The 18,691-nt window shown below is 32.7% G+C and overlaps 2 protein-coding genes across 2 annotated transcripts in view; both read right to left on the minus strand.

Annotated features, from left to right (window-relative positions):
* Nucleotides 1-705: 705 nt before the first annotated feature.
* Nucleotides 706-1,520, minus strand: LOC126742482 (uncharacterized). Its single transcript, XM_050449123.1, has 2 exons — nt 1,093-1,520; nt 706-1,025 (listed from the first exon to the last, which is right to left on the minus strand). Exons 1-2 carry the CDS (start codon nt 1,457-1,459, stop codon nt 706-708), a joined length of 687 nt encoding a protein of 228 aa, XP_050305080.1. The 5' UTR covers nt 1,460-1,520.
* Nucleotides 1,521-2,554: 1,034 nt separating this feature from the next.
* The window catches only part of LOC126742483 (synapsin), a 72,658-nt gene continuing 56,521 nt past the window's right edge, over nt 2,555-18,691 (minus strand). Inside the window, exons 6-10 of the mRNA XM_050449124.1 lie at nt 10,684-10,776; nt 9,184-9,313; nt 8,970-9,130; nt 6,391-6,643; nt 2,555-6,133 (exon numbers count right to left, since the gene is read on the minus strand). Of these exons, the coding sequence (XP_050305081.1) occupies nt 5,958-6,133; nt 6,391-6,643; nt 8,970-9,130; nt 9,184-9,313; nt 10,684-10,776 (813 nt within the window). The 3' untranslated portion in view covers nt 2,555-5,957. The remainder of the gene's footprint in view (nt 6,134-6,390; nt 6,644-8,969; nt 9,131-9,183; nt 9,314-10,683; nt 10,777-18,691) is intronic.

Genomic DNA, 18,691 nt, shown 5'->3' on the forward strand with positions numbered 1-18,691 from the left:
GTAATGTATCCTGAATCTAAAAAAATCAATATCAAGTACAAATAATACCGAAATAATTTGTTTTGAGCTATAATATAAAAAGTTAATACAAGTAGCAAAAAAAGTTATGAAAGGTAACTTTAACTTGACGCAAAAAAAAAACTAAAATCTATCAAGATGTTCAGGTAGTTTTAAAAACATCTCCAGTTAATACTCTTTTCAATGATATACGATGTGTAACACAAACCGACTAACTTGCCACAATTCATGACTTTAAAGGCAAATAAAGTAAAAAAAAAAATATTTTTTAAATTTTATGTATTTATTTCAAAATTACAAATTTTGTTGAAACTGCGCTCCCCTGGCTCTTATACATGCCCTACATCGCCGTCGCATTTCTACTGTCATAAGGCGAAGTCGCATCTCTTCTCTGACGGTTAGAAAAGCGGCATTGATTCTTTGAATTAAGTGGTCTAGATTGTCAATTTCCACCTCGTACACGAGTTCTTTCGCACGTCCCCATACGTAAAAATCGAGAGGGGTTAATTTCAGGGGACCGTGGAGGCCATGCGATGGGACCTGCTCTTCTGATCCACGAATTGGGAAAAGTATTGTCCAAAAATTCTCTAACGGCGACCCGATAGTGTGCAGGACACCCGTCATTCTGGAAGACGATTGGCCCCGTCTTCATTAAATATGGGTATATCAGCCAATAATTGTGGGAGATCATTTTGTAAAAAAATGTAAGTAATCGTCCCTGTTGAGGTTTCTCGGCAAGTAGTGTGGACCGATGAGGTGTCTCCCAATTACACCTGCCCAAACATTAACACTGAATCTTGTTTGGAAAGACTTGGCTCTGGTCAAATGCGGATTTACGTTTTTGTTTTCCCAATAACGTAAATAATGTTGGTTAAATATCCCCGCACGTGTAAATGTTGACTCATCTGTCCATAAGCCGCTTTTTAAAAAGTGTCCATTTTCAACGTCTGCGTGAAGCAAAAAGCGGCAAAATTGTACCCGTCGCTCATAGTCGGCTTGTAGAAGACCTAGAATAGAGTATCACGATGCCAGTAAAAATTGTAGAATTAAGTTGTTGATGTAGTATGAAATTACCTTGCACTGGGGTGTAATGGAAAGGATGCCTTCCTTCTGCCTTGACAATTGACCATGCTTTCCATGTAGAAATGTTCAGATCTGTAGCTACTTTCCTTGTACTAGTGGTGGGATCCTCATCGAATGCGCGAATTACGTTTTCATCTACAGCGACATCATACTGCCTCCGATTGATCCTCGGTTCTTGAAAATTTAGATTGCCTGTTTCCCTTAATCGACGAAAAGTGTTAGCAAAAGTGTTGTGGTAGGGCACACGCCTATTGGGGTATTGCTCCTCATAAATTATTTGTGCTTCTCGCGTATTACCATTGGCTCTTCCATAAGCAAAGACAATATCGGCGTATTCTTCGGTAGTGTATGCAGCCATTGTGGCGATAATGATACGAAAATAAGGAAAGTCACAAAAACAATATAAAAACTCAATTAACAGCAACAATACCAATAGTATTAACAATAACAATAACAACTACAGAAATGTTACAATACTAAATTAACGACTTGGGTATGTAAGAAAGCTAAAAAGTTACACCACGACAAATGACAAATGTCAAATGACAACAACAATATGTAGCACATATTGTTGTTATCACAACAACAATCCCATAGCATGTTCCACGATCTCCTCATTTGACCCTTCAAAGAATCGATGCCGCTTTTCAAACTATCAGAAAAGAGATGCGATTTCGCCTTACGACAGTAGAAATGCGACAGCGATGTAGGACATGTATAAGAGCCAAGGGAGCGCAGTTTTATTAAAATTTGTAATTTTGAAATAAATACATAAAATTAAAAAAATATTTTTTTTTACTTTATTGTCCTTAAAAGTCATGAATTGTGGCATGTTAGTCGGCTTTGTGTTACACATCGTATATCATTGAAAAGAGTATTAACTGGAGATGATTTTAAAACTACCTAAACATCTCGATAGATTTTAGTTTTTTTTTTGCGTCAAGTTAAAGTTACCTTTCATAACTTTTTTTGCTACTTGTATTAACTTTTTGAGATCAAAACGAATTATTTCGGTATTATTTGTACTTGATATTGATTTTTTTAGATTCAGGATACATTACAGACTAAATACAAATGTAAAAAAAACGTGAAAAATATGCTGAAAAAATTTAAAAAGATGTCAAAAGGCATAATTGAAAATCTCTGAGGAATTTCAGGAATCTCTGACATCCTGAAAATAACACAAAATCAATGATATTAAAAAACCCGAGGCTTTTAGAACACAAGTTTATTAAGAAAATATCTTCTATCTGAGCCTATCTATATGCCCACCAAGTTTTGCTAACTCTCCGCCAAACACCCTGTATAGTTAAGGCCATAAAAAAGTTTAATTTATGCTGCAGAAATAAGGCAAAAAGTGACATACCTACAAAATTAAACAAACAATAATACTCTCAATGTTTATTCCATCAATGTAACACTATACAATATGCTCATATATTAAACATAACATTTTATTAAGCGGAACAACTACACAACCTTATAACTCACTTTGTCTCCGTTCGATAAAATCATTAATTAAAAATTTGTGCATAACAAAAATTTAGTACATGGCAGCTTTTAGGCCAAATTAAAACATTTACTGCACATTTTAACAAAACAACAGAGACAAAGCAGAATGAATCTAATTATTATAATACCATTATCATGTTACAAACTACATCATGTAAAATCTAATAATAATAATAATAATACCTAGCTTTAATGTTGTGACTATGAATGATATATATTTATTGACAATGAAATAAGTAGGTATATAACAACGAGTATTTAACAGTTTATATAATTATATACAGTACAAACAGCCATGGTGCTAATATATACTGTATAAACGGATATAGGGCCAAATTGAACTTGAAAAAACCTTTTATATTTCCGTGAAAGGTATCGACCCTTATAACCTTTGTATACTTAATGAGTTCTAAATGGATTATGTATATTTAAAGCGGAATTATATAGGTTAGGATATTGTTCCAAAAAAATCGTAATTCAGTTAAAATAAAAAATAAAATCTGGTTTATATGTGCTCCATTCTCTATATTTATTTATACGATTCGTTGCAAAGCTAAACATCTTTTAACCTATAAAGTGAATAAGCGTTATTAATTCTCGTCTATTCTACCACATAAAGAAGTGCATAACCTTTAATTATTATATTGTCTTTCGTATATTAATCGTCTACTTAGATTATTTATTTCAATGTTAACAGAGAGCAGCTTTACACATGAGACTATTTTTAAAACGTAACACATAAGTACTGTTAGAAAATTATTTAACAAAAAAAATATTTTTTTAAAAATAATTCTTTACAGTACCTTTGCCCTAGGCAGTGAGTAACATCAGGTTATTTTTTGTATTGCTTAGCAAATACTTAACACACAACATTAATATCGAAGCAACAACAAAATACACCCTATTTTTCTAAAATTAAATTGTACTGAAGGAAACTAGGACCTAAACAACGAAAATTCAAATATTCCTTTGTTCAAAATCTTCTTTGGCATACGTGATCTACGTTATCGATATGGCGTGACGCCTTTTTTAATAAGTAATCACTCTTTCAAATGAGTAATCACTCTTAACAATGACAGCTGCCATTTGTCAATCGTATAATTTTTTTACTTTGGCTATGGAAGGTTTGTAGGATTGTTACGTGAATGTCTTTTGACAAATGACAGCTGTCGCTTGTCACTTGAGTTTCTAGGATTGTTGTAAAGTCGTGGGAATCAAAATTTCATTTTCATAGAAATCCCTTTAATTATTAAAAAAATTGAAGTACTCTTCCTAATAATCATTTGTATTTGATTTCATTACGACACAAATAGGTATAATTAATATTTTGTCAACTGTCACTGGTCAATCCTGTCATGTTTATCTTGGTTATGGGAGGTTTGTAGAATTGTTGCAAATTTTCTGGTAAAAAAATAGGGGTGCAGTGTTACCAACTTTTCCTTTCCACAATTTCGGTTTTCATAAAGTTTTCTTAAGTATTTAATAAGTTTTAGGAGCTGTACCATCAGTGAATATCTTGTGAACATCACTTGAATTTGAAGGGTTATCGTAAAGTCGTGGGGATACAGCGTTACCAACCTTTCTTTCCCAAATTTCCATTTTTATGGAGTTTTTATTATCATGGAATAATTCCCTTTAAATAATAAATCATTTCTAAGACACTACTTTTCCTAATAAAACACGTAATATCCATTTGTATTTGGATTAATTACTTTAAAATTACGACCCAAACGGGGATAATTTACATCTTGATGTATGACAGCTGTCACTGGTCAATACTGTCATTGTTTGTCTCGATTATGGCAAGTTTGTAGAATTGTCGTCAATTTTATGGTCAAGTAAAGGGACGCAGTGTTACCAAGTTTCCCTTTCAGCAATTTCATTTTGCATTAAGTTTCCTTAATTAATTATTGAGGCTTAAGAACTGGACCATGCATGAGTATCTTTTGACAAATGGCAGCTGTCACTTGTCATTTTCGTGGGGATACATACCAACCAAAATTTAATTTTTTACAGAATGATTCCCTTTAATTAATAAAAGAGTTTTAAGTTACTGCTCTTCCTTATAAAACACGTAATAGCCATTCGTATTTGGATTAATTGCTATCCAAACAATGATCAATTACATGTGGATATATGACAACTGTCACTGGTCAATACTGTAATTTTTGTCTTTGTTATAGGAGGTTTGTAAGATTATTGCAAATTTTGTGGCCAAGTAGATAGATGCAGTGTTGACAAGTTTTCCTTGCCACAATTTCGTTTTTCACCAACTTTCCTTAACTAATTAATAAGGTTTAAGAACCTAACCATAAGTAAATAATTCACTTGAGTTTGTAGGGTTGTTGTAAAGTCGTCGGGATATAGTGTTACCATTCAAAATTGCATTTTTCTTAGAATGATACCCTTTAATTAAAAACACAGTTTTTTCTGATGAAACACGTTATTTACATTCATATTAAGATTAATTACTACAAAATTACGGCGCAAACAGGGATAATTCACATATGACAGGTGTCACTGGTCAATACTGCCATTTTTGTCTTGGTTATGGGAGGTTTGTAGGATTGTTGTAAATTTTATCGTCAAGTAAAGGGATAGAGTGTTACTAAATATTTCCCTTAATTAATAAATGAGTTGTAAGAACCGGACTATATTACTTATTACGGGTGCAACCGTGAATGTAGTTTGACAGCTGTCAACTCTGTTATTTCCCTTTTGTTTGGGAGACAGTGTTACTAACCTTTCTTTCCTAAAATTTGGTTTTAATATCATTTTATGAATAATAAGGGTGGTGCTCGTACTAATAAAATACGTAACATTCATTTGTGTATACATTATTTACGTCCTAAACGGTGATAATTCACATGTTGACAATTGTCATTAAAAATGACAGCTGTCAGTGTGTTAGTCATGCCAACCCTTTCAAAAATTACCTTTTTTATAAAATAATTCCCCGTAATTAACGAGACTGATCGTCCCAATTAAGCATGCAATATATTTTCCTATTTGGATTCATGACGTCATATTCATGGGAGAAATCTTTCCTTAAATGTAAAAATTCCCTGTACTGCTCCTCTTAATCTATGGCATCACCACTCTTTAATATTTCCACGGAGTTGTAGGATTTCCGACTCTCGAGTTGGTTCTCGAGCAAAAGCAGCGTTTGAACAAAGTTTAAGAATAAAAACCGATGCAAAAAAGCATATTCATTCGTTGATCTAATAAACCGTGAAACCCAAAAAAAAATTTTCGTTCTCACTTTACTGAAGCTGTTTGGGGTCCACAGAGAAAGATAAAAGAACCAAAAACTAACAAAAACCCACTCTAAATAAAAACCCAATTTACATATCGCCAAAGATACCAGCGAACGTTTTTCTAAGATTCTTCATGGTGTCCTCAGTGTCCTCGCCGACGGAAGTCTGTTGGCTGCCCTGCCTTTGGAAGCCTGGACGTGGTGGGGGGTCTGGAAGTCGACCCTGGACGCTGGGGGCGCTGCTGACCGTACTCGACTGGGAGACTGAATTAAGAAAAATGAGGTTAAGTTAAAATAGAGTCCAATGAGGTGAACAATAGCCTTTTAGGACAAAAAGATCTACTTATGCACAATGCTTAGAGAAAAAAGTGGATGGACCGGGTCTCACATATCACATTAGAAAGTATGATCGAGTTGTTTTAGTGAGGAGTTATAGACAATTGAACCAACTTAGGCTCCTGTAACATTTTAAACTTTTCCAGTTTCCTCACTTATAAGCTCTAAATAAAAAAATTGAATACCTTGGCTATCTCGCCTGCCCACACTACCCAAAGAGGGATGCTCAGCGGTCGACGGCGGTGGTGTTTCCGATTGAGTGAGGCTACTGATGCTGCTCAAGATGCTCCTAGGGCCTACCGGAGGAGGTACCGGCTCCTCACCAGGGGGCGTGCGAGGTCTACAAATCGCCTGCATCCTCGCCGTTACTAAATCTGCGATGTGACGTCTGTCTTCCTCTTGGGAGTCGCCCAGGAGGGTTAGAGCACTGTCGTTCACCTATAGGAGTCGTTATGTATACCATTATGGAATATGTTGTTAATAAGGAATCTATTATGAAGTGGAATTAAGTTACAGGACGGTGGGCATTTTAGTAAAAAAAAAACTTAATTTTTTTTTCCCAAATTCGATGTACAAAAGACTGACTAGGGATTAAAACCCTGAAAATCTTGAGAAACCCGGACAAAAGTGGAAAAGTGTTTGAAAATCATGGGATTTGAATTACGGGAAAAAAAGGAATTAGTAAAATTATTTTAATCTCGAAAATCCTGAGAGTCAATTTAATTTGATACCTTTTTATAAAGCTGCAACCTTACATGCATTTGAAAATGCCTTTAAAGATTAATTTTTTAGAAATGCCTTTCCCTGATACTGAAAGTATGTGTAGTAAAGTACTTCGATTACATTATGCTAAAGTAGTTAATGTAATCAAAGAGTGACCTCTATATTAAAACCAATAAAGTTGACTGAAGAAGCTTTATGTCAACGAAACCTGAACCTGAACGAAACCTAAAGAGACTGATATCGCAATGCAAATCATGATGGAAGAAATGAAAAAAAAGCTTTAATAGACTTTTTTACAATACTCATACACGAACGCAAAATAATTTTTCCAGGGATAAATAGATATTTAGAAGATCTGATAAACGAACTAAAAAATTGCTATTGCATAGAAAACCAGTAGAAAAAGGATTCAATTGCAAGAAATAGAAAAACTTATATCACGATTAAAGTCTAAATGAGGGAATGGAAATGATTTCGAAAATGATAATGATAACGATGATAATGCAAAAATTGCAGATATACAAAGTCATGACATATAAGTCAACAAATCCGTCTGGATCTTTTTCAATCAATCTTTTAAGGAAAAACTTCAAAGTGCTTTAAAACAAGTCGAGTCAGAGCGTTTAAAGAAGCCAGCGTCAATATAGAAACTTTCTGATATTATTTCTTAAGAAATAGACTTGTTGAATGATGTTGAATGGTTTTGACATAAATCTTCAATTAGCCTCTGACTACTTAAACACTCTCTCACAAGCATTGTGTCATTAAAAGATATTTTTCTTCAGCAGGGTTAATTTATTCTAAAATTAGATCCAAATTTGAAGACAATACAAGTGATAAATTAAAAAACTATATTTTATTTCATTAAAATATTTCGGTATTAGTCCTGGAATTTAGTCTCTCAATCCAGAAAATTTTTCGGGATTGAAATCCCCACTACAGACCTTCAAAAGGTCTTACAATGCTAATTACAATGCTCTTAAAATTCTTTTTAGTTGGGGTAAAATAATATGAAATAAGCGTATTCTTTCGTGTATTTGATTATAGAGCTTACAGATACTGAAAAGAGGAAAATTTTTATATCTATTGTTATTGGCGACATATGGGACATAAAAACTAAGAGCATTTCTGGTATGGTATGCTGGCTCATTAAGATAAACTAAAGTACATAACAATAGAGCATCATCATAAGGCCATTTTGCAATTTAAAAAGATCCACTATAGTAAAATTGGATCTACGTCTCTCAAGTGACTCCATATTGTAAATATTACATAACTCAATTGAAGAGAAATTATTATTGTAATATTTTAATATTGTAATGTCAAGTCATATTGATGTCCAAATTTGATATTTTTGTTCAAAGCTCCAACATTCAACGGGTTAATTTTTTTTTTTTCCAAGATGGCGCCCATCCGCCATTTGGAAAGTCGTAACTATCATTAGTTGGTCAAAAGATGGTTGTTTCATATCGATGTCCAAATTTAGAGTGCCTTTTAAGTTAACTATTTTTTGACAGTTTATTATGACATTTGCGACTTTCCGAAATGGCGAGTGAACGCCACTCAGACTTACTGAGTCATTACTGAGAACCAAAAGAACAAAGATGGCACCGATCGGCCATTTTGAAAGTTAAGTTGAAACTTTCATTATTACATTACAGAATTGTATACGTGAAGTGTTAACTTACAAGCCATTAAAAAAATTAGACTTAAGTTTTAAGAAGAACGAGAAAAGGAGAAAGAAGAAGATGATTTTTAGTTAAAAATAGTAGATTTAGTAAATTATATATTTTTAAGGGTGCATAGCTGGTCCAATGTACGTTTTAATTTCACTCAAATCTTACTACGTTTATATGGAAATCGAATTAATATGCTTCGTGTAAACGCACCTTTTTGCAATTTTTAAATGTAAAAAAGTTACATGGAAAGAAGAAGAAAAAGAGACAAAGAAAAAAGGAGAGAAAGAAAATAAAAATAAAAGGACGATGTAAAGAAAAAGTGAAATCTTAACCTCACTTTCTGAATAAAAAGGTGCTTTTACCTCAATTATATACTCTTTCCCATCCTTAGAAACGACAATCTCGAGGGCACAAATATCCAAACCACCAAACAAATCCGAAACTTCGTCCACCCAAGTTCTATATCGTTCCGGCATCGAGATTTGCTCCAACATGGCGGATCCTGTGTTCGTCTTCCAACATCCTACAAAAGAACCTTTTTGTCATATTCCCTGCCTATGATTCATATATTTGTACCTGAAATGGATTTCCGCATGAACGCCTTGTAATTAAACCCGATTTTCTGGACGTGGATGTCGTATTTCGAATCGATGTACGGCTCGACGGTGCAGTAGGTGTTTGCGACAGCTACTACGCTCGCCATGTCCTACGTAAATTTTAAAAATAGCATTTTTACGGGTGATTGTGTTAAGAAAAAAAAAGGTTAAAGGAAAAGCGTGAAAACGGTATTTTTTTGCCAGGTATCGACGAAGTTAAAGGGTTACACATTATATCTTAGTACCACGATTTTTTCATGAATATTCTTATAGTAATAAATGTTTTTCTTGAGAAGAATTATTTTATTTAATTACAGGAGAATCATTACTTTAAAGAAGAATTATATTTCAAAATACAAAAATGTATTAGTACTATATTAACACACTTATTATTTTATAACTAAATTATTGAATATAATCTCTCCAGCAAGTCCCCAATACAAACAAAAAATCACCAATAGTATTATCACATCCACGCTGTATTACAGAAATTATTGCATGTTGATAGAACCAACACTACCTACAGTCAGCTTTCTAAATGCAATTAACGGTAGGCCGAAAATGTCATTAAACCAAGAGCAAGTCTGATAGAGAGACTCCTTCTTGGCAAGATTTGTGGTCACTGTAAGCAGGTAAAACTTTTTAAATTTATGCGATGTTCATATTTCCATTTCTTTAATAAATAAGCAAATTTTAAATTCTTCCAGGCAATTAAACGCAATTACATTTTTTCCAGACACTTGGATCCATGGTTTCAGTAATCTTACAATTTTTTTAGGTTATGTCACATTATTTTTTATTCCAGATAGTTGAATATATTTCTTGGTACCAAGTGCCGATTTTCCACTTTTCCAAGCACTTCAAACTATTTTTAGTAGATATAAAGTTAGTTCTTATTCCAGACAGTTTAACACTAACAGTTGTATCTTACTCCCGGGTATCCAGGTGATTATTTCAAGAAAAAAAGTGCCCTCCAGATAGTTCAATCAATTCCCTAAAGCCTTTTCTGGTAATTTGAGCAATTTTACACATTTTTTCAAGCACTTTTATCGTAGTTTTATAAATTTCTCAACTGTTGCCAGGCATTTAAACTCTGTTATAATGTTAGTAATTTCTTTTTAGATATGGGACGTTGTTTCGTATTCCAGGACTTCCATTTCTTTAAGAAAAAAACAAATTTCGGATTTCTTAGTAGCAATTTTTCAATTTGCTAATTGGAACCGTTTTTAGTGCATATAAAGGTATTTTTTATTCCGGGCGGGGAGCACTAAAAGTTTTATAATCATTTAAGTGTTTTTTAAAGCCGTTTTCCGAGAAGTATAAACGTTACTTTTTATGTTTTTCCATTAACTATTATTATCCAAACTAACGAAGAACCTGAGTTCTTAACATAAGGTAGAGGGAAATCTTTAACTTTGTATCTTCTGGTTTACTCTCGTCTCATTAAAAGAACTTTTAACATTAAAATGTGATTTCTTACCTGAAAATCGTTGATGTTATCCACTTTAACTTTTCCCAAACCGCTATGGGCGTGTCCTATTTTCAGCACCACCGGAAACCGAGGAGCGGTAATCTGGAACAAACGAGAATCTAAATATGGAATATTTAAACTTAGCATAACGTTGGAATAATTTTCCCATATTTTTTTTATAACAAAACAAACAAATAAAATTAAGATTTCTGCGTTGCAAAGCGCTGATTTATCCGATCGGCATTTGCCATCCATACCATCGGTCGATTGCCAAAAACTACATAAATTTAATGGTTATGACCTAAACCCGATAAATATCCTAGAAACTTGACGCGAAAAGGATGTCGGTAAGTATATACAACATTTTTTCCGATAGGTTTTCAATAATCTGGAAACGTGCGCTTCTATATTAGTAGACGTCCTTGACTGGATTAGCTGGAATGCCAGCCAGTTCCGGAAATTTCAGTTATGCACATTATAATAATCTCGCGCTAATTTATTTTCTTAGTAAGTCATTTTAAAATTTTTCAAGGCACTTTAAATCGTGCCTTATTTTCCAGGTTTTTTTACTCTAAAAATGCCCAAACATACATCTCTATTTCGGTGCGGCTTATGAACTGTAATTTACCCTGACCCCCAACTCTCTAAATTATTCCTAAACGACCGTAATTTAAGCCACATACATGGTAAGCTGTTAAAAGGGTAAATTGTTACATATAAACTTCCCAAACGTTATACTTTAGTAACGATTTTCGGTTGTAATGCATGAAATAATACGCTGGAAAGACCATGATCACAAGGAAACACTACAGGAATAAAGTTCAACTGCCTGGAATACCAGGAAAATTAAAAATGATTTGCTTGAAAGTCATTTGGTTCTTTAATTACCATTTAAGGAATTTTATATTTTTTCCAGGCACTTAAATGGAATTTAAACTTTATTTATTCAAAACAAGTAATTTTCTCAGGTATTTAAGGGTATGACAGTTGAATTTGTAGTTTTTCCTGGTATTTAAGGCTACTTTTAAATTTCTTCCAGGCACTTGAAATAAATTTTATTTTCAGTCAGGCAATTCAAGTAATTTTTAACCAAGCAACCTTTTTCCTATTCCAGGCAGTTGAACTGAATGTGTCAGTTTTCCTTAAAATTTAAGGCTATTTTTAAAATTCATCCATTTACTTTGTAAAAAATACTTTGCCTGTGGGTTTTGGGAAGGTAAGAGATCAGTTATGTACCCAGAAACTCACGATTAACACCAAAAAAACAAATTATATAGCTCTTTCCTTATGTAATAAGAGCAGAGCACTTTTTACTAGTATCATTGTCAACACTACAAGAAACGAAGTAATCACAGAAACAAATAAAACAAAATATCTTAAAATTATAATTAACCAATACTTAAAATGCAGTTATCATATTTAATATCTTTGTGGCAAATTCCGAAACCTAATACAAAAATTTTACGTTCTTCGAGAAATCCTGGGAATAAATTGTGTTTGCTTGTGTATAAATCTTTAGTGGAGTCTCTTTTTTCTTATTGCATAATAGTATGGGGTGGTACTTACAAGTCTACTCTTCAACCGTTAAAATTTGTCCAAAGTTACATTCTTAAAGTAATTTATAAAAAAAAAACTTTACTCAACTGAGCTACTTTACCACTATAATATTAGCGATATAAATCATCTTTATATAGAAAAAGTATGTTCTTTTGTAGATAGTACTGATATTTCAAAAAAACAAATCACGCATTCCCAAGGTACCATGCATAACAATCTTACTTTGCCACAGAATCATAAGCAAATTAACCTTCTTTTTATAGATTATTTAGGAGCAAAATTTTATAACTTATTTAATCCCCTTAATCCCCTCTGATATTAAGAATATAACAAATCAGAAAGTCTTCAAATGTAGGTCAAGAATTATATTCATGAAAATTTTAATAGTTTTAGACCATTATTAGGGTAATTTTATTACTGTGCAGATTACCAACTAATTTCTGAATTGTTTCTCTTTTCTACCTTACATTGAATTCTTTATATCTTGTCCTTTTATTATTATTATTATTATTATTATTATTATTTTAAGTATCAACATGCTAAAGATTAACAATTTCTTTAATAATATATTTATATATAGGCATACACAAGTATCAAGTATACTTAGGTGCTTATTTAGTACTTTTATGTAACGAAACTTTTGGATTATAAATAAATAAATAAATAAAATAAAATGAAATACTTGAAATCATTTTTAATTTTAGTCAGGCAATTCAAGTAATTTGTGCTAGAAACTTTTTTTTTATCCCAGGCAGTTGAACTAAATTTCAAGTTTCTTTTGATATTTGAGGATATTTTTAAATTTCTTCCAGGCACTTGAAAATCTTGAAATCATTTTTAATTTCAGTCAGGCAATTCAAGTAATTTTTGTTAGACAAATTTTTTCTTATTCCAGGCAGTTGAACTAATTTTCTAGCTTCTCCTGATATTTAAGGCTATTTTTAAATTGCCTCCGGGCATTTAAAGTAATTTTTAATTTCCATCAAGCAATACAAGTAATTTTTTTCTTATTCCAGCTAGTTGAACTGAATTTTAAGTTTTTCCTAAAATTTTATTTTTCAATTTCTTCCATGTACTTCAAATCATTTTTAATTTCTGTCAGGGAGTTCAAGTAATTTTTGCTAGGCAATCTTTTTTTATTCCAGGCACTTGAAGTGATTTTCTAGTTTCTCCTAATATTTAAGGCTACTTTTAAATTTCTTTCAGGCACTTGGAATCATATCTAATTTCCATCAGGCTATGCAAGTAACTTTTGCTAAACAGCCTTTTTCTTATTCCAGGTAGTTGAACTGAATTTCAAGTTTTCTCTGAAATTTGAGGCTATTTTTATATTTCTTCCAAGTACTTGAAATCATTTTTAATTTCTTTCAGGCAACACAAATAATTTTTGCTAAGCAACCTTTTTCTTGTTCTAGGTAGTTGAACTCAATTTCAAAATTTTCCTAAATTTTAAGGCTATTGTTAAATTTTTCCATGTACTTGAAATCATTTTTAATTTCAGCCAGGCAATTCAAGTAATTTTTGCTAGGCAACCTTTTTCTTATTCCAGGCAGTTGCATTAAATTTTAAGTTTTCCCTAAAATTTAAGACTATTCTTAAATTTCTTTGATATACCGTAAAACGGGGTTACTTTGCACCATTTTTTTGAGTTTTATTTTATTAGTTAGGATGTAACGTCACTCGAAAGAAGATCTGAACTTTTTATTATAAATACCAATTGAGCAGATTGTAATATAATTCTGATTATAGCTATTTGTTACGTATATTGCCTAATCAAGAGAACAACCTAGTTTTTTTAGTGGTGCAAAGTATACCCCAAAAAAGTAATACTTTGCACCACTCAATATTTTATTAATATTTGGCTACTAAATGCTTGCTGGTGCATAGAAAACCCGTATTATTTCAAACTTTGCATCAATTAAATGCGAAAAAATGTTCGTGGGCCAAGTTTTGTGAATTTAAATCTACCTACCTACATATATTTATGAAACAAGCATAAAAGTAAAGAAAATTGCTACAATTTAAATGAACAAACTTTATTATAACATTATAATAGTAAAAATATAACGTTTGAAACTAATCCCACTACAATTTGTCGCATTCTGGGACAATGTTCAATCCTCGTTTGGACATTTTCTTAGGAGGGCTAATGGCGCCAATTACGTTGTCCCACGAATACCATATTTCGTGACGTCTTTCTGGCCATTTCCAAAACTTTATCGATCTGGCCATAGCATTGATCATCGCTCCATCGTTTTCTATTGCTGTTATCACTCCAGGATAAACATGATCTTCATAGGAAAATAAAACGTACTCACCAACAACTTTTTTAACATCATCTAAAGCAGAGTTTTTCACTTTTTCGACAATATTTGTTCCAAGAGAACTTGAGACGAGTTTTTCATTAAATTCTTTTTCTTCTTCCATCTCTTGCATCTCATTTATTTCATCATCTGATGAATCCCTGCCTAGTCGAAAGTGGTCGTCCAAAACAATGTCCTCCTCTGAATCATCTACGATTTCTGGTTCAACAGCTTGAAGAGGTGTAGATGTAGATGCTCCAGTTAGATCTGTTAAACTAATTTCAGAATGGGCAATACTGTATCCTGCTGAAACCGTTTTCTTCTTCCTACGTGGCTTAAACTATGTGGCTTCCTGTCTTTTATCTTCTAAATACTGAATGAAAGTGTTTTCGATATCCGACGAACTTGAGTTATTTGTGTCGCTAGCAGTTGTCATATTAGATTGCTTAGTTGTTGTTAACCACTCCAAGAGCGGTGTTACATCGCAAGGGACGATACCGCATTTACTAAATCCCGACTTTAATATCTCAGCACTATTCTTTTGAATTTTTTCCATTAATGATCGTAAAAGCATTGGAAAATGCTGTTTCTCAAGTACATTTGATCTACTCCCTTCATGAGTTTTCTTATATTGAGATAAAATGTCTCTCCAGGATATTTTCATGGGGGCAAATAATGCGATATCTAGCGGTTGTGTAACGTGGGTGCTTTTCGGAGGCAAACATATAAAATCAATGTCGTGTCTTCGACATAAATCGACTTCATCATTAATATGAGAAGATAAATTGTCTCCTAAAACGACCTGCTTTCCCTGAATTTTTTTAAGCCTGGGCAATAGGAGAGTGCTGAACCAATTTGCAAATGTCTGTGATTCGAACCTACCAGATGCAGTATTTGCATAACGCGTAGCAGGGGGACCATTCTCAGTCCAGGTGTCCCACAAATACTTAGATTTGTACACCACATAAGGAGGTAGAAGCTCACCAGCTGCATTTCCACAAATCATAAGAGAAATGCTACTCTTTGAGGAATTACAAATTCGTTCGGGATACTTAACACCATGTTTAGTTAATATCTTTTTTGACCGGGGTCATCGGTTAAGTTTGTCTCGTCATAATTAAAAATAGCATGCGGCTCTACACCAGTTAATGTTTGTTTTAGATTTTCTATGTATTCAGTCATTTGGTTTGCATTGAGTGCTGCTCTACTTCTTTTTATGTTCGAGGCTATCCTTGCAGTAAGGTCCTTATGACGAGTTAAAAATGATTTGACCCAATCGATACCTGGAGTATTATCCCTGAAACGAGTTATTTTTTTTCCTTTGCGATTTAAATAGCTCTTGATTATTTGTCGCAATTCCATTCCAGTAACAGAAAAACCAGAATCACTAAGGCAATGAATGCATTATACGACACATCTTTCCTCTTCATAAGAGAATATTGATGGGTATCCAGGTTTTCTAGCGTGTGTTCCTTTTAATTTGTAAAAAATAGTTCTTTTTGGAATGTTAAAGCATTCAGCGGCAACTCTTGTGCTCATGCCATCTTACCACATCTCACCACTTGTGCGGTGCAAAGTATACCCAATTCCACATGTAAACAATGTTTTTTTTATTGCTATCCTTGTTTAAACCCGTTATTTGAACAACTACAAATCGCAATCGGTTATAGTATAAGCCTTTAGACGCGTACTTACCAATTTTTGTACTCTGGGACTTTCTGTACAGTATGATTTTGCAAAGCCAGAAAATCATAGAATTTTTTGGTTAATATTCGGACGGTTGCTGATAAACAACTGGCTACCAGGAGGATATTCGCGCGCATGTTGGTGACGTATTGCGATGTTGTCTATGTGTTCTAGAGGTAGTAGAAATATCTGAACAAAATTATGAGGAGGATTACAGAAAATATAATTTTACAAGTTCGGTGCAAAGTTTCCCTGCTCAGTGCAAAGTAACCCCGTTTTACGGTACTTGAAATCATTCTTAATTTCAGTTCGGCAATTCAAGTAATTTTTGCTAGCAACCTTTTTTTATCCCAGGCAGTTGAACTAAATTTCAATTTTTTCCTGAAATTTCAGGCTATTTTTAAATTTCTTCCATCTACTTGAAATCATTTTGAATTTCAGTCAGGTAATTCAAGTAATTTTTGCTAGAAACCTTTTTTTTATCCCCGGCAGTTGAACTAAATTTCAAGTTTTTCCTGACATTTGAGGCTATTTTTAAATTTCTTTCAAGTTATTTGAAAACATTTTTAATTTTCTTCTGGTTATGCAAGCAATTTTTGCGAAGCAACCTTTTTGTTATCCCCATACAGTTGAACTAAATTTCAAGTTTTTCGAGGAATATAAGTATAGAAGTTTTTCGAGGATCCTAGGAATTCCAGGCAGTTAAAACCGTTCTCCATTTTTTCCAGTGACAGAAAAATCATTTAATTAATCCGGGCAGTTTATAGCTCCTTAAAATTCCATCTTAAAGGATTTCCATTTTCCAAACGTCCATGGACTCCAGGGAATTAAAATCATTTTAGGACTAGAGGCAGTAGAGAAAATAGTTACACTTTAAAAAAATTGAATGATTTTTTGATTCATATTCACCTATATACCCCGTATTTAACAATTTAAATGGTTCTGTGACGTCATTTACGCAATACTCGCAATGACATCACTCGGTCTAAAATAAGAATTTGCGTGGCGTTCGGGTTGATTCATAATTATTATGATGCAGCTAAACGTACGTATTTGTTTGCAATTTACATTTTCCTGTCAAAATCGTCTAGCGTACGGATTAAATTTCTTCGGGGAATGTACCTACGTTAATTAAATGTTGGTTCTACGAAGGGAATGGTTACGCTTTCATCGTGTTGCCTTTCGGAAAAACATTTACGAGAATTTTAATTAGTGGATTTAATGGGATTTAAATAAAATACATCTTTTGACGTGAAGTATTTATTTCACCAGTGAGTTTTTTTAAATCTAATTGGAAATTATTAAATATTTATCTTGGCATTTTATTGTATTGAATACGATAAGTGCTACCAATGAAAAAATAATTTAGTAAATTTTATTGGAATTACCAAAGAAAAAATATTTATTTTCATTACAAAATGTTTTTCTATATCTCCCTGTAAGAGATTAAAAAATTTTCATTGGCAGTGATTTACAAGGTTCCATAGCTAAGTAAGAAATACATGTTTTACGGTATCTACTTGAAAATTATGAATTATTTATCTCACTAGTGATTTAATTGTTTTGATAACACCTGTAGCCAATAAATATAACTTTTAAAGTATTTAATAAACTTTTGAAGTAATAACATTTTTAAGTAAATAAACTTTTGAAGTAATAACATATTTATTTTGGCATTGATCTAAATTATTTGATGATACCTGTAATCAAAAGAAAACATTGCTTCAGGAATTTCTTGGTATATTGATTTATAAGGTTCGAAATATGTATATAAAAATTATTCGAAATGTAAAAAAATTATTTTTTTATTTTTTTATTATACATTATATACTATATACGTTGATTGAATATTTGTACCCTTGTAAAGAGAATTAAAAGACCTTTCCAATGAGGTATTACTCGACCCCCCCTTCCCATTTAAGATTTTAGGGGTAGTGCCAGCCCCGCTTAGGGGGTTGTAGGTGGGAAAGTGATTTTGTGATTATTAAGTGTCCCCCTCGAAAATAAAATCGACGGGTCCGAGCGTTTTTTTTTAAAGTTAATGGACTGCCCGTAATTGGCTCTGTTTCGTTTCGATGCGCCACCCGGTATATTTATGTCGTAAAAGCTCCATTTGGTTGTTGATGATGTTTGAAAAGAAGTGAAATCTGCTAAAATTGGTCTCGGTATAGAAGTTTAAAAATGTTGCTCTTTCCAGGCACTCCTGGCAATTTTTTTTTAATTTGAAACTATTTCATATTTCAGGCAGTCAAGAGTTTTTTCCACGCATTTCAACATATTTTCTAGCCTTCCCCAGTAGTTAAACTCATTTTAACGATCCAGGTACTTAGAGTCAATTTTCCAGGCAGTTTAAACTATTTTAAAAAAGGTGTTTTTTTTTAAATAATTTTCGTTACATTCAATACCTATGCGAATAATATTTTATACTATAAATCTATGCAACAATTTAAACGTCTTAATAAAAGTCGTAT

The sequence above is a fragment of the Anthonomus grandis genome, chromosome 11 (genome assembly GCF_022605725.1).
Source record: "Anthonomus grandis grandis chromosome 11, icAntGran1.3, whole genome shotgun sequence".
In the NCBI taxonomy this organism is placed as follows: Eukaryota; Metazoa; Arthropoda; class Insecta; order Coleoptera; family Curculionidae; genus Anthonomus; species Anthonomus grandis.